This window comes from Leiobunum rupestre, chromosome 10 (assembly GCF_980474605.1).
Source record: "Leiobunum rupestre chromosome 10, qqLeiRupe1.1.hap1, whole genome shotgun sequence".
Classification (NCBI taxonomy): domain Eukaryota; kingdom Metazoa; phylum Arthropoda; class Arachnida; order Opiliones; family Sclerosomatidae; genus Leiobunum; species Leiobunum rupestre.
In genome coordinates, this window is record NC_143393.1 from 25,937,399 (window position 1) to 25,961,798 (window position 24,400).

Sequence of the window (24,400 nt, forward strand, 5' to 3'; positions counted from 1 at the left end):
CCAATTTTCTAGGCGGGCTGGAAGGGGCAAAAGCCTAAACTTTCGTCTCTATGTGGTAGGAATTAAAATTAAACACCCTCTAAGAATGATAACCAATTTATCTTTGTTTTATAAACTACTTAAAATTGTTATTGCAATTTGCTGATTTCCTACTTATGCGCGTTTAAGTTTAGCAAACATCAGAATAACATTAAACTAATTAAACTTATTAGAAAATTTGCAATTTATAGAAAAAAATGCGCTCTTGAACGTTGTGTAGTCTCTCCTTCTCGCCCCCGTGGGGAAAATCCGCCATCTTTTAATATGGCCGTTAAAATTGACAAACCTCTACATTCCTTTAGATGTAATTATTTAATTGGCTCATGGTGTAGCTTAACGTGTAGCTGGCAAACATAAAATATTATCTTACGTATAACTTGGTAGAGCAGCCACGCTCGGGTTGATAAATACCACACAAAACGCGTCTAAATCTCAAATTTCTAATTTAGCCAGTTTTAGGTTCGATGAAATTTTAAGTTTGAAAGTGATAAAATTGTGAATAAGCCTTGGCTACGGTGCTAAGGGCTCGCGGCGGAGATTTCTCCCGAGGCCGCGTGGTTCTATGTTTAAAAACGTTCGCGCACACCTTCTGCACATTCATCATGCAACGCGCGAAATTAATTTGTGGAAATGCCTAGTCACGGCCCACTGCGCATGCGCTCGCGTTCTCGAGAGAACGCGAGCGCATGCGCAGTGGGCCGTGGCCTAGTTGAGGACGTAGCCACTTGGAGGTGCAGATTTTGAAAACCTACCTCTTAGTAACGGGGTTGTGACCTAAACGCGCCGCTGCGTAGGACTGAAAAATCTCCACTAGTCTCCACTAATCTTTTTGTCGAATCAGCCGAGGCTTATTAAGAATTACCCGGTTTTGGGGGTATATTTTCTGGGAGCCATATCTCTGAAACGAAGCGATTAAAAAGGTCTAGCTTTGATGAAAACGGCAAAAAGTGAGTGTTTGTTATTGAAATATTTGGTGTGAAAACGATATGTTTATCTTAAGCCTTGGTTTTGTTGAGGTTACATTTCACTATTTACCCAAAAAGGAGCACCTAAGAGCCAAGGAGCTCCCCAGTTGATATCGTGTAATTTGAGACGGGTATGTGATCGTCCAAAATTTGGCCTAGACCTTTGCCTAAGATCATCTTTCTAGCCATTTTTAATAGCTCTACTTATAGCCGCGCCGGCTGCACTGCTCACAATTGAAATAAGAGGTGCTAAGAGTAACGGTAAAAACCCGCCCTTCTGTATAAGAATCTTTTTCCGTTTTGCGATTGTATTCGGTTTTGAAATCTTCCGCAAAATTTGACCAAAGTCTCTAGCAATTGCTTGATGAAAGGCGTCGATGACGTATTTACTGTTAGTGGGAGAAATCTGTCTAGCCAAATGAAATATCGCCGATTTGTCACGTGGTGTCTTGAAAATTATCAGATAGTGCGCGTTTAAATTTAACGTTCTAATTTCCTTCACAGGATAATACAAATTTTGCATAAGTACAAAATCCGACGTGTTTTTATGATGAGAACCTCATATAAACAAATTCGTGGCATCCTTGTTTTTTGACATTTCACAAAGTAAATCATCAAGAATAACAAAATTCTGACATTTGGGTCTAAAATTTTAACGTCTAATAGAGTAATATAACATGTCTTGATTGAAACGTCATCATCTGACGTAATAGGGGAGGGGGTAGGAAGCGATAGTATCGCCATCTATGACTCTCTATTTTTCAAGAGGCAGTCCGCCATATTAGGCGCAGATTTTCGTAAAAATGGTTCGAAAACATAGACGTTGTTGCGTAAAAAACTGTTTAGGCGAAAAAACTAAAAATAATTCGCTCAATGACTCGCGCGATATTAGATTTTTTTGTATTCCTGCCATAATACATAACCAAGGGCCTCAAACCGAAGAGCTATCTGCTTATAGGCGCAACCAATGGATCATTAAGCTAAGGCTTAGAGATGTAGAGGAGTCAGAAGGCAAGTTAAGAGTTTGCTCTAGGCACTTTTACTCAGGTAATAATTTTTGTTTTATTTTGTTTTATAATATTTCATCATATTAAATTAAAGATGCTTTCGTAGGTGTACCTTCCAAGCTTTATGACAAAACAAATCCAGATTGGTTGCCCTCATTCAACGATACTAGTAGTTCGTCTGATGTATCTACTTCACATACTCCGGGTAATGTGGGAAGATACAATAGGAGAATGAAAAGGCGAAAACTTAATTACTCTTCAGATAATATAATGACATCAACGCCATCTGAAAATCATTTACAATATCATGGTACTTTTCAAGATGTATCGTCTATTGGTAAAAGTAACAGTAGTGATGTTATTGGTAATCTGTCTATCATTTCTGAAGCCAACTCATTGCTTGAAGATAATGTCTCGAGGTCAGAAATTAGTATGCCAAATGAATCTAATCCTACCACAAAAACTGCTGATAACGTTGAAGCTGGAGATGTGGTTCGATGTTCTGTCACAACCAAAATAATTGGTATCGATTTCTCGGGACAAACTGATTTTAGTAGTGTAGATTTTGGTGGGCAAACTGATCATAGTGTAACTGATTTTTCTGGACAAACTGAAACTACTGGGATAGATTTTTGCGTACAAACTGAACCACAAGTATGTAATGTACATTCACAAACTATATTGCGAGTTTGCCCCAAATTTGAAGCTGAAGATTTAGAAATTAAATTAAAAGAATGTGCTGATATGATTCAAACTTTGAGCTCTCAAATTAATGACCTTAATATTGTTATTAGCCATGGAGAGGAAGAAATATGCAAATTACATTCTGAAATAACTCAGAAAAATGAGGAAATAGAAAAATTACATTTCCATCCCTCTTACTTTGGTTGTGACAAAGAAAAAGTGCGGTTTTTCACTGGTCTGGAAGGTTTGGAACTACTGAAAGACATTTTAGAGGAAATACAACCTTATTTATTTCAAAATTCCAAACTAAGCGCATTTCAGCAACTAATTTTAACGCTAATGAAACTTCGCTTAGCCTCAACTAATAAAGAACTGGCATTTAAATTTTGGATCTCAGAAAATTCAGTGGGAAGAATTTTCTATAATTGCCTCAATGCTTTATATAACCGTCTCTTTAAATTTGTTAAGTGGCCAGAGAGAGACGAATTGCATGCAACAATGCCGATGTGCTTTCGAGAGAAATTTGGAAAGAAGTGCTCGGTGATTATTGATTGCTTTGAAGTTTTTTCTGATAAGCCATCCAGTGTTAAAAGTCGGGCCGAAACTTGGTCAAATTATAAACATCAAAACACTGTGAAATTTCTTATTGGAATTACTCCTCAAGGCTCAATCAGTTTTATCTCTCAGGGCTGGGGAGGTAGAGTCAGTGACAAATATCTAACTGAACATTCGGGACTATTAGAAAAGCTTCTACCTGGTGACCTGGTCCTTGCTGATAGAGGATTTGACATTGATGATTCTGTTGGGTTTTATTGTGCGAGTATTAAGTATCCTGCTTTTGTGAATGGGAAAAAGCAGTTAGACCCTTATGATGTAGAAGCAACCCGCAAATTAGCTAACGTGAGAATACACGTTGAGCGAGTCATAGGTCAGCTTCGACAAAAGTATAGAATACTACATACTAAAATTCCAGTTGAACTTTTAAAGAAAGCCCCAGATGAAACAGTAGCCACAATCGATAAAATTGCAAGAGTTTGTTGTGCACTAACTAATTTGACACCATCAGTAGTTTCTATTGAATAATATAATAGCATAATTGAAGTGTAATTAAAATTTATTCAGAATAACTTTTTGTTCATATTTATTTACATTTGCATATATATTTAAAACTTGTTTACAATATTTACATTGGAGACGATGAAGGGCTAACCAACGAAACCGGTCAGACTATCATGTAAATATTGTTAACAAGTTTTAAATATATATATGCAAATGTAACGACTAACAAGCATATAGTAACTGTACCACATCACTAAGTTGCCTGAAAGCCAAAACCATGTAACTCTAACTGGAATTAGTATAAAATATCGTTGTATTTTTATTAGCTTCTCTAATTTAACTTGACTAGTCTTTAACGTTTATAGCTTGACTAGTTTATCACAATGTTAACTATTTTATCACTAAGTTAAAACTTATTTTAAAAGGAAAAATTTGAATTCATTTTAACGAATTACTATTTAAAATTAATCTAGTTTAAGTCTTTTTTTAGTTTTAATCTTGTTGATGCAATCTGGACAAACCCATTTTCCTTTCGGAATTTTTTTCAACTTTAGGCACTGAACATGAAACCATTTAATTAAACAGCTTCCGGATTCACAATAAATCATTTCTCCTGATTCTCTTTTTTTGCAATAACACCACGCCTCCTCGTTTTCAACATCTGTCTTCTGACCATTTTCCTCCTCAGCTTGTTTTTTAACTTTCTCATCTTGGGTTATATTAACCTTCTCTTGGTAATTTGTAGGTGTAGATTTCACTATTTGCTTTTTTTCCTTTTTTTTATTATTAAATCTTTTGCTTGGTGATAAAATATCTTCAGGTACAGGGCGGAGAGCTATAACAGGAGATAAATTTCCGAGCTCTTTAGTCGTTGAAGGCAAGGATATTTTGGCCTTATCAAGCTTGTGAATTTCTTGTGGTACCACTTGTTTTTTTCCTCTTTTTCTTTTTGGCTGGTTTTCTTTAAGAGACGGATCATTGGTGAAAAATTTTCCAACTAACTGAGGAAAAATGGCTCTTTTGAAAAATCTTTCTGCCTTTGGGCATTCTGTTTCCCAAAAAATCCTATCAGGGTACACTCTAATGACATAGAAATCTACGTTAGTCCATACGCAAAAATCTGAATAGAGGCTCTCTTTTATAAACAATTGAGCTTGTACTTGGGAATAATACGGGTGTTTTTTTTTCAGTTCCAAGTTCTCAGTTAAACAGAAATTTGGGTTCATCAATCCTTTTTTGTACGATTGGTCCTTTAAAGTATAAGGGCATTTTCCTTCCAAAATACCATTGCCGCAGCAATCGCAGCTAATCAAACCATCGGGTGACGCTCCTAGATGAGGAAATCGTGGATTTAGACAGAGTCCTGATACTTCACATTTAAAGTTAACATGTTTTTCTTCCATCTGTTTGATGTATTCCTTCCGCATTGTTTCCTCATTTGAGATACCCCAATTGGTAGCAACACTTTCAAACTTGTGAGAGTTAGGGTAGCAAATTACTGAAATTAGAGATGCCGACGGTTTCTCTGGATTGCTGTGACAGGCTCTGTGAAAATTGGAGGCAGTAATTCTACCAGCTCGAAAATGGTTCCACATTTTACATTTGTTTTGTAATTTACTTCCTAATTCAACACTCCGGGCTTGCTCTACAGTAAAGTCAATTTTGATAGTTTCGCACTCTTTTAAGAGCTCATCTAAGGTTAATCCCTTGGTTTTTTCATCAAACAACTCCGTTAATAATATAGGATATGCTGGGTTAATACATTTTGGTATGAAATTAGCTTGATAGTTCCTATCAATACTGAAATAGGATCCTTTTCCACAGTGCCTAAATAATTTTTCTGCAAGCCTTTTATGTTCAATTTCAGTTATCAGAGGAACTGGTTTTTGAACCAAAATACAGGATTTTTTTTTGGATGAACTCAACACAATTTCATGCTCTTCAAGAATTAATATTTTTTCAAGGTTTTTTTTCCTCGCTGCAGCAGAATTTAGATTCATTTCGGCAATTGGAACATAGCAAATATCTCGCATAACAGGGACAACCCAGTAAGCTTTCTCTCCAGTAACAGTTGTTTTCTCGCTAAACCTTACTGAATAATCAATGTAAAATAGGAGCGCCGCAATATGGGAACATGACTCATCCAAACCAGCCATGCAATTGCAATGAGCACATGTAACGGATGATATATCCTTTAGTACAATGATCCACGGTTTCAGTGGAGGTTCATTCAACCTCTGTGAGTGCATAACCTAATAAAAAACTTCATTAAATAAGGAATTCTTTTGGAAATGAACTACCAATTAAAAATACTTACAGTTGCTTTCACTAAAACGTAGTTATTAAACGATTTAACCAACACCTCTCTTACAAAGCCACTAACAAACTGATTGTAGCCAGTTAAACTTTTGTAGTTTTTTAATTGCTCTTGAGTGTATGGTGATATTCCATCCACCAGATAACAATAAATATCAGCATAAGTAACAGCAGGTAAAAACTTTAATGTCTCATGCTGATCAGGCTTAACAATTTTATAGTCTTTATTTTTAATATAATATGGGTCGGTGTCATTAATGAACGCGATTTTCTCTAAATATCTACTTTTAACGTGAAAATCCAATCCGTTAAAATATTCCGACTTTTCCATTTCTTAGTTAAAATAAAATTATAAGATTAAAACAAACCATTGCATTATGGAAACTGCGCTCAAAATGGCCGACACTCGCCAGTCTTTAAAGAAAAAATTGCAAAGACTATATACGTTAATACTTGTCGGTCCTCAAGTATACTTGTAGTGTCTTTGCATTTTTCATAAGCAGACGACTGACACTACTCTATAATCCTTCGTGAAATTCAACTGTGGGTGTATCATCTAATACCGAATTAAACAGTTTGGGTTGATATTCCGTATATAGCACCATATAATTCTCTCTGGTGGGGGCGAAATACACGTATCTTTATATTTGATAAGACTAGCCACGAAAAAATATTTCCCAGATTGAATCGCACCTGCGATCAGACCGTTAAAAGGATGCTGCAACCTGAAATCCATTTTAAATAATGACACATTTTTCCTAAAACCACTAGTTTTTATTTTCAAAAGTTGGTTAGCGTTACAGACTATTCGAGCTACCATGCATTTACAAAATTCCTCATTTAAAAATGTTTTTAAAGTAATTTTATTTATAAATCTCAATGTAATCGATATTTTTTATAATAACCACACGCATTTCCGAGTCTTCTAATCAGTTTTCACAATGTTTATTACTGACGATCCTTTTCATGTCCGCGACAGTTTACTAGAGACCCGCTTCCGCACCACGCGCTTGCACGACTTTCTCATGCCCAGCGTTGCCAGGTCAAAAACTGAAAATTATTGCACCCCTGATCGAGAATTATTGAATTCTAGGAAAAATTATTGCATTTCCTCTTATTCAGAAAACTTGTAGTTATTTAAAAATTTAATATTATTTTTATTTTTGAAACATGAGTCAAAACCACCCAATTTAGAGATATTAAGGCGGAAGTCGGTGGTTTTGTGTTTTGGGGAAAAATAAGAGATGGCGCTATCGTGCTGGAGCTGAGTAGAACAGAACTGTCAAACTGCCGCAAACTGTAACTTTAGTAATTATGAGTTACAGCATAGACGGTATATTATACTGTCTATGGTTACAGCTCCAGACAATTTTGTTTTTATGGGGCTGAACATGAATAAAAATCATAATATTCGATTTATGTAAAAATTATTGAAAATATGGTACATCTTAAGGAAATTATTGCAAAAAAGCGTACCATATGTACACGGCTAAAATTATGGTACGACCAAGATTTTGAAGTAAAATTATTGAAGTGTACCATAATTATGGTACGCCTGGCAACGCTGCTCATGCCTTTGAATAAAAACAAATTGGAATATAGAGTACGAGCGATTGACGCGCAGCGCCTCTAGGGGCGAACACACGCGTAACTTGGTTAAACGTTTTTACCCGCCCCCATTGAAATTAATGTAAAGTTGGCGATAATTAAACGTTAATTAACCTACCAAATGATATAAGAAATATTCCACTGACAATTTTTCCCGTTTATATGAACTTAAATGTAATATAAAATCGTCTTATCGCTTTATACGCTTTGTCGGTTTCAAACGAAAATGACACGCAGCGCCTCTCGTGGTGAGATCACGCGTAACTTGGTTAAAAGTTTTTACCCACCCCCATTGAAATTAATGTAAAGTTGCTGATAATTAAAACGTTAATTAACCTACCAAATGGTATATGAAATATTCCACTGACAATTTTTTTCTGTTTATATGAACTTAAATGTAATATAAAATCGTCTTGAAAAATCGTTTATCTCTTTATAACGTTCAAAAATAATATTTTTAACGCGTCATGTAGATAATCGAACATCTGCTCGTTTAGGTAAAGTTTGCGTTGTCAACGCGCGTATTAGAAAGTAAAATGAAAATTTAGAAAGTAGGTTGTAATTCGGAACGATATTAATACTTTCCGCGAATTTTGTCATCAGTGAATTATAAGTATGACTTGAAATAAGTTTCCAGGTTTATTTAAAAGCTAGTTTCATAACTTTTCATCCATTGGTTCGTTCACAATGTATCTTTAAAGGAACAAGATCGCACTCTATTTATAAAAAAAATCGAATTGTAGTTTGGGTTTTCGATTTAGATGGCGCCACCGTTCGACTGGCCCTTTTGAGGGTTTTGTTCGGATAACGGCTAAAAACTTGGCTAGCTGGCGAAGACGGTCGAGTCCATGTACAGTTTTTAGGGAGATCCGTTAGTAAATGGGCCCTTCTGCTTTCTCGCCTAACCAACTCTGCCTAAAGAAAGGGTTTTGCCGCTTTATATTCTAAGACTGAAATTCTTTTCTCTTGTTATAGAGCCCGTGCGTTATTTATGAGCTCCGGCTGTAACGGTTTTATATCTTTTTAATAGGCCAAATTCTTGAAAAATATCGCGAGTTCGGTAAATCGGTTTTCGTCGTAATCAATTTTTAATCAACGATGGATCCACCGCAAGATAATAAAGTAAATAAAACTTACAAAGTGAACTTGGGTTTGGAGATGTTTGAAAGATGGTCCCGCGAACGTAAACGATTGTATCTTACTAATGAACAATTTGCTGCACATCTTTTCAAAAGACTGTAAGATTAATTCTTTATATTATATTATATTGTTTTTATTCTTTAATTAGTTTAGATTATAGATAGAACTAATGGTAAATGAATTTTAGGGATGAATTGGAATGTGGAAAAAAACAATACTTTGATAAATGTCAAGAAAATCACTTTAGTTATTCAAAGAAAAAATGTAAATAAGATAATACTTACTAAATATAATTATACGTTATTCTATATAGTATTTTTTTTCACAAATTGTGGTATTTTCAGCCTCTGAGGTATCTACTCAAACTGAAATGTTCTGTCGTACTAACGACCTAACTCCTAGGAGTACTAGAATTGGGTTTAGGCAAAATAGACTGATTTCTACCCCAATGTTGTAAGATAGTTGTAAAGTGATTGCATTAACGATGTTTTGGCTGATTAAAATTTTAAATTTAGGTCATCTTTCAATGAGAAATTACAGACCGTAACTGTTCATGTAACAAGTCCATTATCTACCTATGCACAGTCTCCTTTGTACGTAAACAATCGGTAAGTTGCACGAGGTAGTTAAAACACGTTTAAACATCATTTCCGGTAGCGTAATGTCGACCAGTCTGCCTACTGGTCGCCATTACGCTACACAGTAATAGCACCTGGAAAGGCTGGAGTAGGCCTGGCTTACTTGAAATTATTTTAATGAAATATGTAATAAATTTAATTGTTACACTCAGACAGTCAACAATAGAACCCCCTCAAATGTTCATAAGTCCCGCAGGCGGTGTGAGCTCAACATTTACGTCTCCCCTTCTGGTTGACAACTGTCAACATCTTGCAAATCAGGTACTATATTGCATTCTACTATGAAAAGGATATTTAAGTTAATGCACCGTTGTCTTATTATAGTTTCAGGACCTAATTATTTCTGACCCAACTCCAAAAGACGCAGTCCAAGAAGAAATAGTATTGGTATTTTTCTCCAACCTCGAAAATTTAGTAAAACAAGCTTTTGGACTGAATTGCTTTTGTGGTGCTGCAGTGGAATACAAATCTACCTTCCGTGGAACAGCTCTAATATTTTCTTGGAAATGCTCAGCAGGGGGAGGCAAGCAACACAAAAAAGTAACTTTACACGTTTAGACATATTGCTTTTTGCGTTCATTTCAAATAAAACAATACAACAAAATTTTAAAAGGGTTTGTGGTACAGCCAAAAGTGTTTTCATGGCATCTTCGCGGGGAATATTAAAGTTGCCAGTGGAATATTGTTAGCTGGTCATGAATTTACTAAAATAGTGAAACTTGCTAATTCCCGCGCCACGTAGATAATCGAACATCTGCTCGTCTAGGTAAAGTTTGCGTTGTCAACCCGCGTATTAGAAAGCAAATGAAAGGCGGTGAATCTTGCCCAGTACTAAGCCTCGGTTTAATCTGCCGCGTATTTTCAAACGGAAAAATCCGAACGCTCCTTGTAATAAGAAACAAATAACGAAATACGTTCTAAGTCCATTTAACGTCAAAAATCCCACGTATTTCGTTATTTGTTTCGTATTACAATTAGCGTTCGCCATCATTTAAAGATAGTACTCGGGTTTTTGAAATCAAAATACGCGGTAGATTAAACCGAGGCTTAAGTCTGGGCAAGAGTCACCGCCTTCAAATTTTCGTTTACTTTAAAGATACATTGTGAACGAACCAATGGATGAAAAGTTATGAAACTAGCTTTTAAATAAACCTTGAAACTTATTTCAAGTCATATTTATAATTCACTGATGACAAAATTCGCGAAAAGTATTAATATCGTTCCGAATTACAACGTACTTTCTAAAATCTCATTTTGCTTTCTATTACGCGCGTTGACAACGCAAACTTTACCTAAACGAGCAGATGTTCGATTATCTACATGACGCGTTAAAAATATTATTTTTGAACGTTATAAAGAGATAAACGATTTTTCAAGACGATTTTATATTACATTTAAGTTCATATAAACAAAAAAATTGTCAGTGGAATATTTCATATACCATTTGGTAGGTTAATTAACGTTTTAATTATCACCAACTTTACATTAATTTCAATGGGGGCGGGTAAAAACTTTTAACCAAGTTACGCGTGATCTCACCACGAGAGGCGCTGCGTGTCATTTTCGTTTGAAACCGACAAAGCGTATTCTAAACATTTCATTGAACAGTTACAAGGCTGATATTTTTATGTAACCACTCGGCATATAAAGTGCTTTTCTCTAAAGCGCAGGTTCTTTTCTTACAAATAGATTTATGTTCAATTAAACATTCAAACATAGGATCGTCTTTCATATCGGATGCTTTTGGACACCCGTCTCCATTTAGATAAATAACTTCACGGTTTATTATGTTCAATAAAAATAAACATTTTTCGTCTCCCTTACAAAATACACGCTGGTAATCTTTCACAGCCATTGTAATGCAGTCTTTCAGTCTGTCGTATGAGACGTATCCAAACTCACAACTTAATCCATGGTGAAAATTTTCAAGCCAGGACTGGTGTTCTGCCGGACAAGTTCATCTCGGGAGTATGGGGGTAGGAAATACCAGGAAGCCACGCGTGGTGCCGTCTCGACCGACGTGGCCGCTAACTCTTTTATCAATATCTCCCCGTTACATCCATTCATAAATTCGAAGTCAATAACAATAGATTTTTTAATCCTATAAAAATAGATTTTATAACATTCATTCAAGTACGTTATCGGAAAATATCATCTCTAAATGAAAATATATTTACGTACACTCTAAAAACACATCAGTCGACTTTGAAAGTTCGAGCATTCATTGGCTTGCCACTGTGGGGGCTAGCTTTATCAATAAAATTTGAAAGCATTTAAACGCGTTCAAAAATGAATGCTTGTAGAGCGATCAAAATTGAAGATAACCATTCCCTTCAGTATTCTTAAACAAGCAAAACAAATAGACGTATATTTAAAATCTGATAACATCAGGGTGTAGAATTGATCGCTGTAGTTGAAAAATAGCCAAATTCCCGTTTAAAATTTCTCGAATTTCCGTTCAATTTAGGTTGAGATTGCGTTTAAACTAGAGCCAATTGGCATTTTAATTAAACCGATTTTGCGTTCCTTTTAACCCGAATTGTTATTCATATTAAAGCGATTATGCCTTTATATTAAAGCGAATTTGCATTCAAATTAGAAACAATTGGCTTTTAAATTGAGGAGACTTTGCAATCACGTTAAAGCGATTTGGCGTTCCTTTAAACCCGAATTTTTATTCATAATAAAGCGATTTTGCTTTCCGACTAAAACGATTTTGCGTTCTTATTAAAACGCATTTGCGTTCAAATTAGAGACAATTGACTTTCAAATTGCTATCATATTAAAGCGATTTCGCGTTCATATTATAGCGAATTTGCGTTAAAAATTAGGCGCATCAGCTTTCATATTGAAGTGTATTATCCATCACTGGCGTTCAAATTTTAGTAAATTAGCATTCAAATTTAAGCAACTGGACGTTCAAATTGTAGGAGAATAAATTTCAAATTGTAGGAGAATAAATTTCAAATTGTAGGAGAATAAATTTCAAATTGTAGGAGAATAAATTTCAAATTGTAGGAGAATAAATTTCAAATTGTAGGAGAATAAATTTCAAATTGTAGGAGAATAAATTTCAAATTGTAGGAGAATAAATTTCAAATTGTAGGAGAATAAATTTCAAATTGTAGGAGAATAAATTTCAAATTGTAGGAGAATAAATTTCAAATTGTAGGAGAATAAATTTCAAATTGTAGGAGAATAAATTTCAAATTGTAGGAGAATAAATTTCAAATTGTAGGAGAATAAATTTCAAATTGTAGGAGAATAAATTTCAAATTGTAGGAGAATAAATTTCAAATTGTAGGAGAATAAATTTCAAATTGTAGGAGAATAAATTTCAAATTGTAGGAGAATAAATTTCAAATTGTAGGAGAATAAATTTCAAATTGTAGGAGAATAAATTTCAAATTGTAGGAGAATAAATTTCAAATTGTAGGAGAATAAATTTCAAATTGTAGGAGAATAAATTTCAAATTGTAGGAGAATAAATTTCAAATTGTAGGAGAATAAATTTCAAATTGTAGGAGAATAAATTTCAAATTGTAGGAGAATAAATTTCAAATTGTAGGAGAATAAATTTCAAATTGTAGGAGAATAAATTTCAAATTGTAGGAGAATAAATTTCAAATTGTAGGAGAATAAATTTCAAATTGTAGGAGAATAAATTTCAAATTGTAGGAGAATAAATTTCAAATTGTAGGAGAATAAATTTCAAATTGTAGGAGAATAAATTTCAAATTGTAGGAGAATAAATTTCAAATTGTAGGAGAATAAATTTCAAATTGTAGGAGAATAAATTTCAAATTTTTTGCATCGATTTTAATTTCCAACCGAGCATCAAGTTAGGGGGTCAATTAAATTATCCTCCCAGCAAATTGTTTGGGTGGGCCATTGCCCCCGCCCGGTTTCGGCGCCTCTGTTAAAGAGCAGCCAAGGTATATTGAAAATTAAGACGTTTTCAAAGTCAAAATCTCAAATCCTTTGGCAAAGCACTTTTAAATTATTTGAGAAACAATTAAGAGCATTCGTTTTGGTTTTAAAGGAATCAGAAGTATATATCTCGTACGAGATAAGTATCTACGCCATTATTAAAAACATGTTATCTCACAGGTTCGATGAGCTTTCCCGCCAAACCGAGGAAGCAGACGCCGCATCCCGACTCATTTCTCACCCGATTTATTCAAAATGTAAGAATACACGAAGGAAAAAATTGGGCACGCTATTTTATCCCGCCATCTTAAAGTTTTGAACGACTTCCGTTTGAGATCATTTGCCTGGCAACCTTCACATCCGGCCTTTCAAAGATGGCGGCGAACGAAAGCGCGAGCTCAGCGTCGAGGGCTACCCAAGGCTTAACTAGTATTTGAAACGAACAAGTTCCTGGCTCTATAGACAACTGAAAATTTTTCCCTACTTTGGGGTACCCAAGCCTTAAATAGTATTTTAAAGACCGAGAGGAGAGTGGATTTCCACCCCTCTTAAGATGTTCTAATGACAACTGATTAACATTTCTGACAACTTGCTTGACAGGTCTGACAACGTGCGTGACAGGTCTGACAACTTGCTTGACAGGTCTGACAACTTGCGTGACAGGTCTGACAACTTGCTTGACAGCTCTGACAGATTGAATGATGCTCAGTATCGATATTCTATTCAAAAAAGTCTGAGCCGTCGGTCACGCTGTCCACGCTGTCACTCCTCAAGAAATTGACAAGTTCAGTGTTGCGGGGCTCAAAATTCGCGCACGAGAAATAGAATTTATCCTTTCGGCTTTTAATATAGTTTCTGAACTTTAATTAAATATCTTTAATTTTAGTGTGACATAGGTAGTCTACGTGAAAGCGTAGTGTTTCCGTAGCCAAAGGAAAAGACTCGAGCCCAGTGACACTGATTCCGTGGGGGATCTGGTGCTCGAGCCCCCACGGGGAAAAAGAAAGAGGGCAGAGCCCGCACAGAAATAAAATTGAGGAAAAATATCAATCGGGGAAACAATTATTATCTCACTGCCTTTATTTGGGTCCGAATTCAGTCTTTTTACCGAAGTTATTTTGAGATTGCAGATGCGAGTAGCTTTAAGATGATATAAAATTGATTTAAATATATTCGTCCAAACAGAAAATCGCGTCGTCGTGTACCCTATTTTAGCTAAAATACGTTCGTAAAGTATGTGGCCAAGAAAGGCTTAATTATCTAGCCATGTACACCGGTATTTTTCTAAAGATATCGACTTAACATTTGTTATCAAAGTATTCATTGACGGATGATATATAAGAAAGAACGCTTTAAAAAAAAATTTATATATTAATAAAAATTTAGAGCTGTAAATTTTCTTGCTTAAGTTTTAAGTATAGGAATTTTTGGATAAAAAATAATGGCGCCCAGAGAAATGTTTTCCGATCGCCGCCGCTGCGAGTCGAGCCATGCACTACAATGATTAATAGAAACTCAGCCTTTTAAAGGGGCTCCAAAGTTCGGTGACAAATAAAAAGAAAATTGAGCATGCTTTTCATTCCTCCCAACCCCTCACTGAGTCTTGGCAGAGGCGGGCAGAGTCAACCGTAAATTTCGCACTTTACTGACTTTACACACATTTTGCTACCAAACTTTGGAGCCCCTTTAACATAACTGATGGAGGTTGTGAGTGTAAAGCTGGAAGGCGGGGCACGGTAATCATGCTAAGGGTGTTGTCTCATTTGAAAGAAAATGGGTGTAGCATCGCACCACCTACGCTCTCGTGTACTGAGTTACCGCAGCAGTGGAATCGTCCGAGAGGAAAGAACGTAAAACCACTCAAATTACATGATATCAACTTTTGACATCAAGCAACAAAACATCTTTTTCTTTTTGATTATTTATAGAAATATGAAATCCGCGTTAAGAGCGGATGGAACTCTAGGAGTTCAAATAGATAACTGGCCCAACTGTAGGTACATGTAACTAACCCACGTAATAGTTACTCTGGACACAGTGTTGGAAGAAACTCAGAAGCGATGAGCAAGATATCTTGTGAATATTTCAAGCCTTAAGGACTAAAAATAATTGATTTTTATATAGAAGTTACATTTATAACTTTACTATTTTACTCTACGGAGAGATAAAGATTTTTGACTTTTCACTTTCAATTGTTTTAATAATAGCGTTGATCTCCTCTTGTTTAAAATTAACTTCTTTTTTAAGTAGAGTATTTTCAAGCGAATGAGCCTTTACTTTCTCTTCGAGTGTTTTGCATTTACCACATTTTACAGTAGCTGGGTTGGCTTTTTAAGTCGTACAGATACCAACGTGACGGAGGGATAACTTTAACGGGAAATATCAACGGAGGGATAAAGGTCACTGGAATTTAACTTAAAGGGGCTCCAAAGTTCGGTGGCAAAATGTGTGTAAAGTCAGTAAAGTGCGAAATCTACGGTTGACTCTGCCCGCCTCTGCCAAGGCCGAGTGAGGGGTTGGGGGAAGGAAAAGCATGCTCAATTTTCTTTTTTTTTGCCAGCGAAATTTGGAGCCCCTTTAATTATTTCCGATTAGTTTAGATTTGCACTTTAAAGACGTTATAGGTGTTGAGGTTAATTTGATGCTAGTATCACTAGTTAAATTTAAACTTGCATTAATTTTATATTCATCAAATATTATATAATTTTTCAACAATTATTGTATATGATTTTGTAGTACCAAATCTGAATAACAGGTGGCCTAGTCTTCCGCTTTTTCTATTAAGTTTCCCTTCCTGTACTCATGCCATCCTTCTTCCATGACTCTACTCCGACCTTGATTAGCAATTAAATATTCCAAAGACTAACGAATACACTCATGAAATGCGTGCCGGAAACAGCCCAAAACATTAAAATGGCTGTTCATTTCAAGCCCCCCCCCCCCTCCCCTTTTTTATTCATTCGTGTTTTACACTTTGTAGGGACATTTACTTAATTGTAAACAACAATTTCCATAAAATAGATTTAGAAAATCGATCTAAAAATGGTTTTAATCTTTGCAAAAATATTTCGAAAATCAGCAGGAGGTGCAAAGATAGAATGCTCTTCTTTGGTTGCGGGACAGGGTGGTTGAAATAATGTTTCTAATGCACATAGTGATTGAGATAGCATTGTAAGGATTTATTGCTTATAAAACGACTGTTAGGTTAAAATACCTGCTGCACTAATTCCGTGAAAGAACTCGCGGACCGCTAATCGCTTCTTTTGCATCCAGAAATGGTATTTTTGCCATTTTTTATCGCCATGATCTCATTGGTACAGAGTGTCCTAATAATAATGTTTAACAATTTAATCATTATTTAATCTTTATTAATCTATAAAAAGCCAAAGCTACAGATTTTACAAAAATCTAATCTAATCATGATTCAATTATAAGAGGGTGAGCGCAACTATTTGGTTGCTTCAAAAGTAGGGCAAAGTGATCTAATTTGGACCACGACCAATTCTGAACCACCTTTTTAAAACTCTTATAAAAAATCATAGGTTATAACTCGAACATTTATTTTGAGGTTTAAATAATCCGCCAAACCTCTTCGTTCTTATAATAAATAATGTTTCCAAATAGATAGCGCACCTTGGTAATTAAAAACCAGTGATGAGTTCCCGCCAAATTTTTAGACAGAACTTTCACTTCGAGCTCCAGAAAACCTTGAATTTTAATGCATTTCCTGATAGTAATTTGATGTAACATCGCATTTAACGTTTACGTAAGTAATTTTGTTTATTATTAAAAATAGTTTAAAAAAATTGTTTTTAAGAAACTATTTGATTTGCCCTATTCTGAACCTACCCTCGACCTATTGTGAACCAATGTAGTTCTATTTCGGACCTAGCAATTGACCATATCTGAACCACTGTATAAACCATTTCTGGACCGGTTCAGAAATGGTTTATATTTGAAAAATGCGGGATAATTAAATATATTTAAATGAAACTAGTCAAAACAGAGGTTATTCCTGAATTATATTTGTAGTAGAAACGTTTAGGTCCAGTACGATTAAATTTGTATTAATCTTTCAAATGAATGTTGCATTTGTTTTACAAAAATGTTTACGTGCAGTTTTATTTTTAATACGTAGGCCTATGCCTATTTAGAATATTTAACCTAATTTTAACTGTTTTTAAATAGACCTATGTCTAGAAGTAGGCCTATGGTTTAAAATTGTGGTTAATTATTAGAAATCTACCGGTCCACTTTAGGTCACCCCGTGGTCCACATTAGGTAGCCCCCGGTTCACTTTAGGGCATGTGGCCCACAAATGGTCAAATTGCATATATTGAGAAAAATTAAAAATATTTTCAAGGACGTCCTATTTTAAATTAGAATTTCTAAAACGCAACTGTTAAATTAATAGTTTAAAAAAAACAGTTTTTATTTTTACGAATATTACCTTTTAAAATTTAACTTTTCAAGCGCAACAAAAAAGGTGGTCCAGAATTAATCACTTTGCCTATCCGGTCCTGCCAGCTATCGCCCCTATGGTATTGTATAAACTATACTTTTCAATGTTGCTTGCCAACTCCATTGGAATCGGTCCGTTAGGGAATTTCTCGATTAGCACGTCGTGAGCGAATATCTCCGCTGTAAGCCACGCCCATTTCTATGAGAATCTTCAGGGCCACCAATGGTTTTATCGCCCGATTGGGCTAATTTATAAAACGCTTGTCGGGGAAAATGGCTTGTAGTACAGGTATTCTAGGTTAAGTCCCAGAACAAATTAGAACGGTTACTAAAATTTCTATACTAATAGAATAAAATGCGCTCTTTGACATGGTGTGATCTCCCTTCTCGCTCCCGTGGGGAAAATCCGCCATCTAGGAAAATGGCGGCCAAAATTAATAAAACACAAATCGTGCTGAGTGCCCTAAGCTATAAACTACCCACGAGCCAATCAAATCATTACATTTAAAGGAATGTAGAGGTTTATCAATTTTGATTACCATATTAAAAGATGACGGATTTCACCTCGGGGGCGAGAAGGAGAGACTACACCACGTCCAAGAGCGCATTTTGTTATATAAGTTTAGAAATTTCTGTAACCGTTCTAATTAGAATAATTTTTTTAGTGTTATTCTGATGTTTGCTAAACTTAAAGGAAAAATCCACAAAGTACAATAAGAATTTAAAGTAGTTTATAAAAGAAAGATGATTTTGTAATCATTCTTAGAGGGTGTAAAATCCTAAAACCTACCACATAGAGACGAAAACTGTAGAAAATTGGTGGTTAAAGGCTCCAAACAAAATATGGACACTATAAAAAGTTTGGAAAAAAAGCATCACTATTTTATAATTTTTTAATTTATTTCAGCGTTAAATATACAAATTTAATTTTGTGAACATTATAATTTAAATTAATGCGCTTAACAATTCACGGATGATTGGAAATATTACATTTGTTTGACACGAATATAAAACGAATTATGAAGGAATGTTTTCTATTTGAAGAGCTCATTTTCCCCAAGGGAACCCGCCGAATTGAGGAAATGGGTAACCGCCGCCATTGTAACCTGCGGGATTATTACGAGAAACAAATTAATATACATAACGAAATAATGAAGTGGTGAACATTTTAATTAAGAAATTATCTGACCTCCTCCTCCGTTGCTGTTTCCGAGTTGAAGTCCGTGGTTTCCGAAGAAGAATCTGTCCTGTCCTTCCTTGCCTGGTTCTCCCGGAGCGGGGGCTCCAGGGCCGTCCTGGGGTCGGCAGAATGCGCAGGACATCAGGGCGACGACAATAGAGAAAACAAAGATGGATTTCATCTTCCGGAAAAAAATTTAAAAAAAATTATTAACTTTTACACTAATCTCATTTAAAGATAGGGCAGGGTATAAATGTATAGCCTATGCTACGGTGGAAAAAAATTAATTTTTCTCAATTAAGTAGTTGAAAAAATTAAAAAATTTAACACTTACGATGGAAGTTGGTTTCTGGACTACTACGAGGTTCTTTTACGGTCGTCGTGAGAGTTGCAAGTGATTTTGTACATTGACAGCCACCACTATTTATAGGACAGATACTTGTTCGCTTAATACTTAACCGGTTATCTTCGTACCGCGTCTGGGAAATATCGTCTGTGTGGAAAAAACCCTCCAGTAATATGTTGATATTCATCCGCTGTGCTCATATCGTCACACCGGTATCGATATGACGCGCGTTATTGATTTCGGCTATATGACGGCTTATCGGGATTGGATATCATTTCATTTTCATGGTTTCTGTTTTTTGCCGAACGAATTGCAATGCCCAAAACAGAAACGTCACTCTTTCTTAGAGATCGGCGGAGCAGATAAATTAACTGACAAAATTTCAATTAATCATAAAAATTGCAGTTAACCGTTTATCCATGGATATTATCCATGGACAAAAACGATTTAATATGGGAAAAAGCCAAAAATAACTGATTAAAGTGATTATTTTTTGGATAATTTTTGTTAATGGATATTATCCAAACAAACGGTTAATTGTTATCCAAACGCTGACCTCTACTCTTTATCATATCTTATGTAAACGTTTTAAGAAAAATCTTTTTTTGTTGACCCTCATGGAAATAGTATTATTATTATCATGTCACGTAGAGATGTACCATGTACAAGGTGTTTTCGAAGGTTAGGTCGTAAACTCGAGGACGTGATCAAAAAAATAATAATAAGCTAGGCTAATACCCAAAGCACCACCTTAGGCACAAGTCGTCTAGATTAGTCTGACAATGAATACAAACTTTTATCAAGTATTGATTACCTTTCAAATGAAATTAAAATTAGATTTATGTAAGATATTCAGTTTTTAATAATAAAGGCACTTTTTATTTAAAATAATTGGGGCTATCTGAGGGATTTAGTATACAAGACAAAAGTACGGGACGTTGACGCTGTTTATAGTCGAACCACCTCAGTAACGAAGCGAAAGGCAGTCCGGGGCCGCGTTCAGTAACCGTAAACGGTTGGACCGTTGAATGGGCATTCGCTACTGTACGACTTTTTTCACTTCCGGGAAATGGAGAGTCGACGAAATAAGCGGCTGGAAGAGCCTGTTATTTTGTTGATAAACGCAATCGTGACGTCACAGCACGCGGGAAGGCTAGTTGCAGACGACATGACAGACGATATTTGATAAAATTTACAACAATCGTAAAAAAGCGTTCAACAGACGTGGCGTCACGATTGCAATATCTGCCTAATAGTCGAACCACCACCAGTAACAAAGCGAAAGGCAGTCCCGGTTTCTCTCTCTCCGGTGCCGCCTGTGTCTTCGCCCGGTTCGCCGCCCCGCCTTTGGTACCCTTAACATAGAGGAACATAACTATCCCCAGGAGAGAGAATGTTATTCGCCACCGAAAACTACAGCTGCGCCACCTAGTCACACTGCCTAGAACTATATTTGGGTGATACGGGTAATGGCGTTATGCGAAAATGCGCGTTTTATAACATCAATTAAAAAATTTTACTAACGATTTTAGCATATTTTTTAAAGCGTGTTCGAATGTTTTGTATTAACAAAGGTGTATATACGACATTTATTTATTAATTTTGAACTGTCAATAGGTATTGAATTCGTAAATATAAGTATAAATATTCGAGTTTAATAACACTATGAGTAGGCCTTGGAGAATTCATACACGGGATCAGTTTGAAAGTTTTAAAGGTATGTAGGAAATTTATTATTATCTTCACATTAAAACAAGCCCAGATTGTTATAATTTCATAGACTAGTAGCTTGAACTAGCTTCAGCATTTTGTATAATGTATTTTAAATAATTTTATTTGGTATATTTGTGAATCGCTCCATGCTTGAAATTTTTAAGTATATTGGAGAGTAATCTACTCTTGATCCATAGAATAAGGTGTGCGGATGCTTAAAACAAAAGTTAAAATTTGAAGTTGGTGATGGAAAACACAGCATTGAAAGTGTCCATTGTTCATGCAATAGTGGGTAAATATATTTTTTATTAAAACCCAATTCTTTAATGTAACCTGTTTTACTTATTATTCTAGAAATTCAGGCTTTTGCAAACATGCAGTAAATTGCTGGTCTATTTTCTATATAAAGATACTGAGAGCTATCCCAACTTTCCGACTTTAGAAGTGGGGTAAAATGAAGGAAAAGAACTAACTGTGCCTTCAGTATTGTACGGTAATAAAATGGTTAGAGTTGCGAGGGTTAAATTTGGCTGGCTCAAAAAGGTTTATGTACTCTTAATTGGTCACTTAGTTAGTCTCAAAAATTTATTTCTAGCTTTTAGTCGGGATGAAATATTTGTGGAGAGTCCATTTGTAGCGAAGATAATATCAATTGAAGAGGCAGTGACAAAAAATAACTAAGTTGGAAAGGAAGGAATCTACTGGTTAACGCCTGTAGAGGCTACTATGGAAAAATTCAGCTAGGCCTTTTCATTTTGTCTATTATCTCAAGGGCTATTAAGTGAATAAAATGTTAAGATATGCAAATAAGTATTAAAAATAAAAACCATTTGAATTTACAGTATTATTTTTAACCATATTGGGATCTGCGGCAATAGCTCGAAATGTTATTAATCAACTCGAAAACTCATACCGAACCATCAGGGTGGCAAAGATAGGAAAATTGGGGTCCAATACAAAATAGAAAAATATTTTAACGCATAATTTTGTGGGCCTCAAATGTAACATTTTCCAGCGATAATGACAATCGAACGGCTTGACCTAAAATTAATTTAATTCATTAGCATTTCCTTATTTTGCAGTATATAATAAAACAGATCACCTTTAAAACGATTCACAAAACGTAGGGTCCTCTCTTTTTATTTAGTTACATTGGATTTGTAATAAGTCTACATGGTAAATTATTGCTTGGAATGGCACTGCATTTCATGCGTCTCTTAAATTCTCTTCATCTAAATGACAGTTATTATGATATATATTTAATAATATTAACTTTAAAATCAGTAATAACAAGTAAAATTTGTGTCTCACCATTTCTTTCTAAAAAGTCTATCTTTAAAATGGGCGCTGCAAATCTGTGCCCACTAACTAGGCATCTTCCCTGATTTTATATTAGTTAACCACACATTAAAAAGATTTTTGCATTTCGGAAAATTGTGAAACGATAACTCCAACGTTCTTTTCTCACCATTTACTCGAATTGTAATATTTTTAAAGGCAGTATTACTACAAAAAGGCAATTTATGCCACCTCTGCGCCTACAATCCGCCATATTAATCGTTTGTTTTGATCAACAAAGTACGCAGACAAACCAAGCTGCAGGGGTAGCGACTGTGGCGCCGCCTATACCCGTTTCGCTAGCGAATAGAAACGAGTTAACGCTATAGGCAGGCGTCTTCCAACCCCCTCCCCCCTTTTTTGACGTCAACGACTGCTCTCGCCGGAGCAAATTTTGTATCGTCTGATTCAAAATAATAAACCTTAAAAACCGAAGTATTTCGTAGCTTATGAAAGTTTATTCGTGTTTTTAACAATAAAATAATGCCGAAAAATAAGAATTGCTGCTTTAAAGACTGCCGAAATGATTCAAGATTAGCGCAACGTGTTTATTTGAAAGATATACGTGTTTTTGACTTTGGAAATGGGCAGAATTTTAAATTGGATCTAACATTAATTTTTAAAGTACTAGTACAAGTACTATAACAAATTGTTTTTACGAGAACCATTTTTCAAATAAAGCTAGCCAATGAATGAATTATCTACAGCATGAGGAACAGTAAATTTAAAGAAGGCGCTGGGAAAATTCCACTGTGGTCAATGAGCATGCGCAGTGCGAGAAGGAAAGACCTTGAAATGCTCTCCCCACTCTTAGAGGGGCTTAAAAAAGGGGAAAAGCACTTCGAAACCCCGGCCGCTGAGTTAGTGCACAGCGCGTATCTCGGCAGTCTCTCCTGGGATAATTCCTCTATGCCCTTACTGACTAAGCTAAAACCCAAAAAAGGCTACAGTTGAGCCACTAACGAAGTGAAAGGCTGCAGCTTCTCTCGCCGCCCCGCGCTGTCTTTCTCTTCGCCGCTCCGCCTTTGGCATCATGACAGACTAAGCACGGACTGTAAATTTTAGAGGACCGGTATTCCCGAGTTATTTTACGCCCCGTTCACCGATCAGGCTGACGGAAGTCGCTCAAGGTCATAAACTAAAGCGCTTGTATTTCGGTCGGCCAGATTTCCAGATAACATGCGTGAGGGGGGGGGGGCTAGCTCTATGCCTGGTACAAATGACCTTGACGGACTCTCTCTCTCTATTTCGAAGTGATTGATGCACGGGGAAACCAAAATTCTACAGGGGAAGGCAACACTTTACTCGTCCTATAAAATTTACAGTCCGTGGACTAAGCAAACATTCCAGAAAGCTCGGACGTACGACGACGAAGACGACCGATGTACCAAGCGCTCCTTATAATATAGACTAGCCGAGAAGCCCGCCTTACAGGCGGTCCCTCAGCTAGTTGTGTGTTTCGAGGCACTCCACCCCAGTACGCAACCCCCAACCCCTCTTACCCATGCACTCTTTTCCAAATAGTCAAACCACCGCAGTAACGCCCCCTCTCTTTTTTCCCATGCGATAATTGCCATGGTACCTTTAACCCCATAGTCGACCTCCCCCCGTAAGGCCCCCTCCCCCTTTTCCCATGCGATAATTTCCATGGTACCCTTTTCCCCAAAGTAGAACCACCCCAGTAACGCCCTTCCTCCCCTTTTCCCCCATGTGATAATTACCGGGGTACCCCCAGTAAGGGTTTCCTCCCCCTTTTCCCAATGTGATAATTACCGGGGTACCCCCAGTAAGGCCCTTCCTCCCCCTTTTCCCCATGTGATAATTACAGGGGTACTCCCCATTTTCCCCATTTGATAATTACCGTTCCTCCCCTTTTTTCTCATGTTATAATTACCGTGGTACCCACCTCCCCCTTTTTCCCATGTGATAATTACCGTGGTACCCTTTTCCCCGTAGTAGAACCACCCCAGTAAGGC

General features: G+C 36.0%; 3 protein-coding genes and 3 long non-coding RNA genes across 6 annotated transcripts in view; 2 read left to right on the forward strand and 4 right to left on the reverse strand.

The window, feature by feature from the left end:
* LOC149925215 (uncharacterized) overlaps positions 1-19,460 on the reverse strand; it is a 110,358-nt gene extending 90,898 nt beyond the window's left edge. The window contains exon 1 of the long non-coding RNA XR_016476894.1: positions 19,362-19,460. This is a non-coding gene — a long non-coding RNA (uncharacterized LOC149925215). The remainder of the gene's footprint in view (positions 1-19,361) is intronic.
* LOC149925216 (uncharacterized) overlaps positions 1-24,400 on the reverse strand; it is a 300,627-nt gene that overhangs the window by 81,929 nt on the left and 194,298 nt on the right. The window lies entirely within an intron of this gene.
* LOC149925224 (uncharacterized) lies at positions 1,698-3,778 on the forward strand. The gene is made up of 2 exons (XM_090160808.1): positions 1,698-2,051; positions 2,118-3,778. The coding sequence occupies exons 1-2, from the start codon at positions 1,808-1,810 to the stop codon at positions 3,776-3,778; spliced, it is 1,905 nt and encodes a 634-aa protein (XP_090016934.1). The 5' UTR covers positions 1,698-1,807.
* Positions 4,191-6,008, reverse strand: LOC149925225 (uncharacterized). The gene has a single exon (XM_090160291.1). It carries the CDS (start codon positions 6,001-6,003, stop codon positions 4,219-4,221), a length of 1,785 nt encoding a protein of 594 aa, XP_090016417.1. The 5' UTR covers positions 6,004-6,008; the 3' UTR covers positions 4,191-4,218.
* Positions 8,628-10,198, forward strand: LOC149925226 (uncharacterized). The gene is made up of 7 exons (XM_090160810.1): positions 8,628-8,916; positions 9,006-9,082; positions 9,163-9,271; positions 9,334-9,426; positions 9,609-9,717; positions 9,781-9,996; positions 10,070-10,198. Exons 1-7 carry the CDS (start codon positions 8,777-8,779, stop codon positions 10,196-10,198), a joined length of 873 nt encoding a protein of 290 aa, XP_090016936.1. The 5' UTR covers positions 8,628-8,776.
* Positions 18,826-19,171, reverse strand: LOC149925227 (uncharacterized). Its single transcript, XR_016476871.1, has 2 exons — positions 19,037-19,171; positions 18,826-18,953 (listed from the first exon to the last, which is right to left on the reverse strand). It is a non-coding gene; the product is annotated as an uncharacterized LOC149925227 (long non-coding RNA).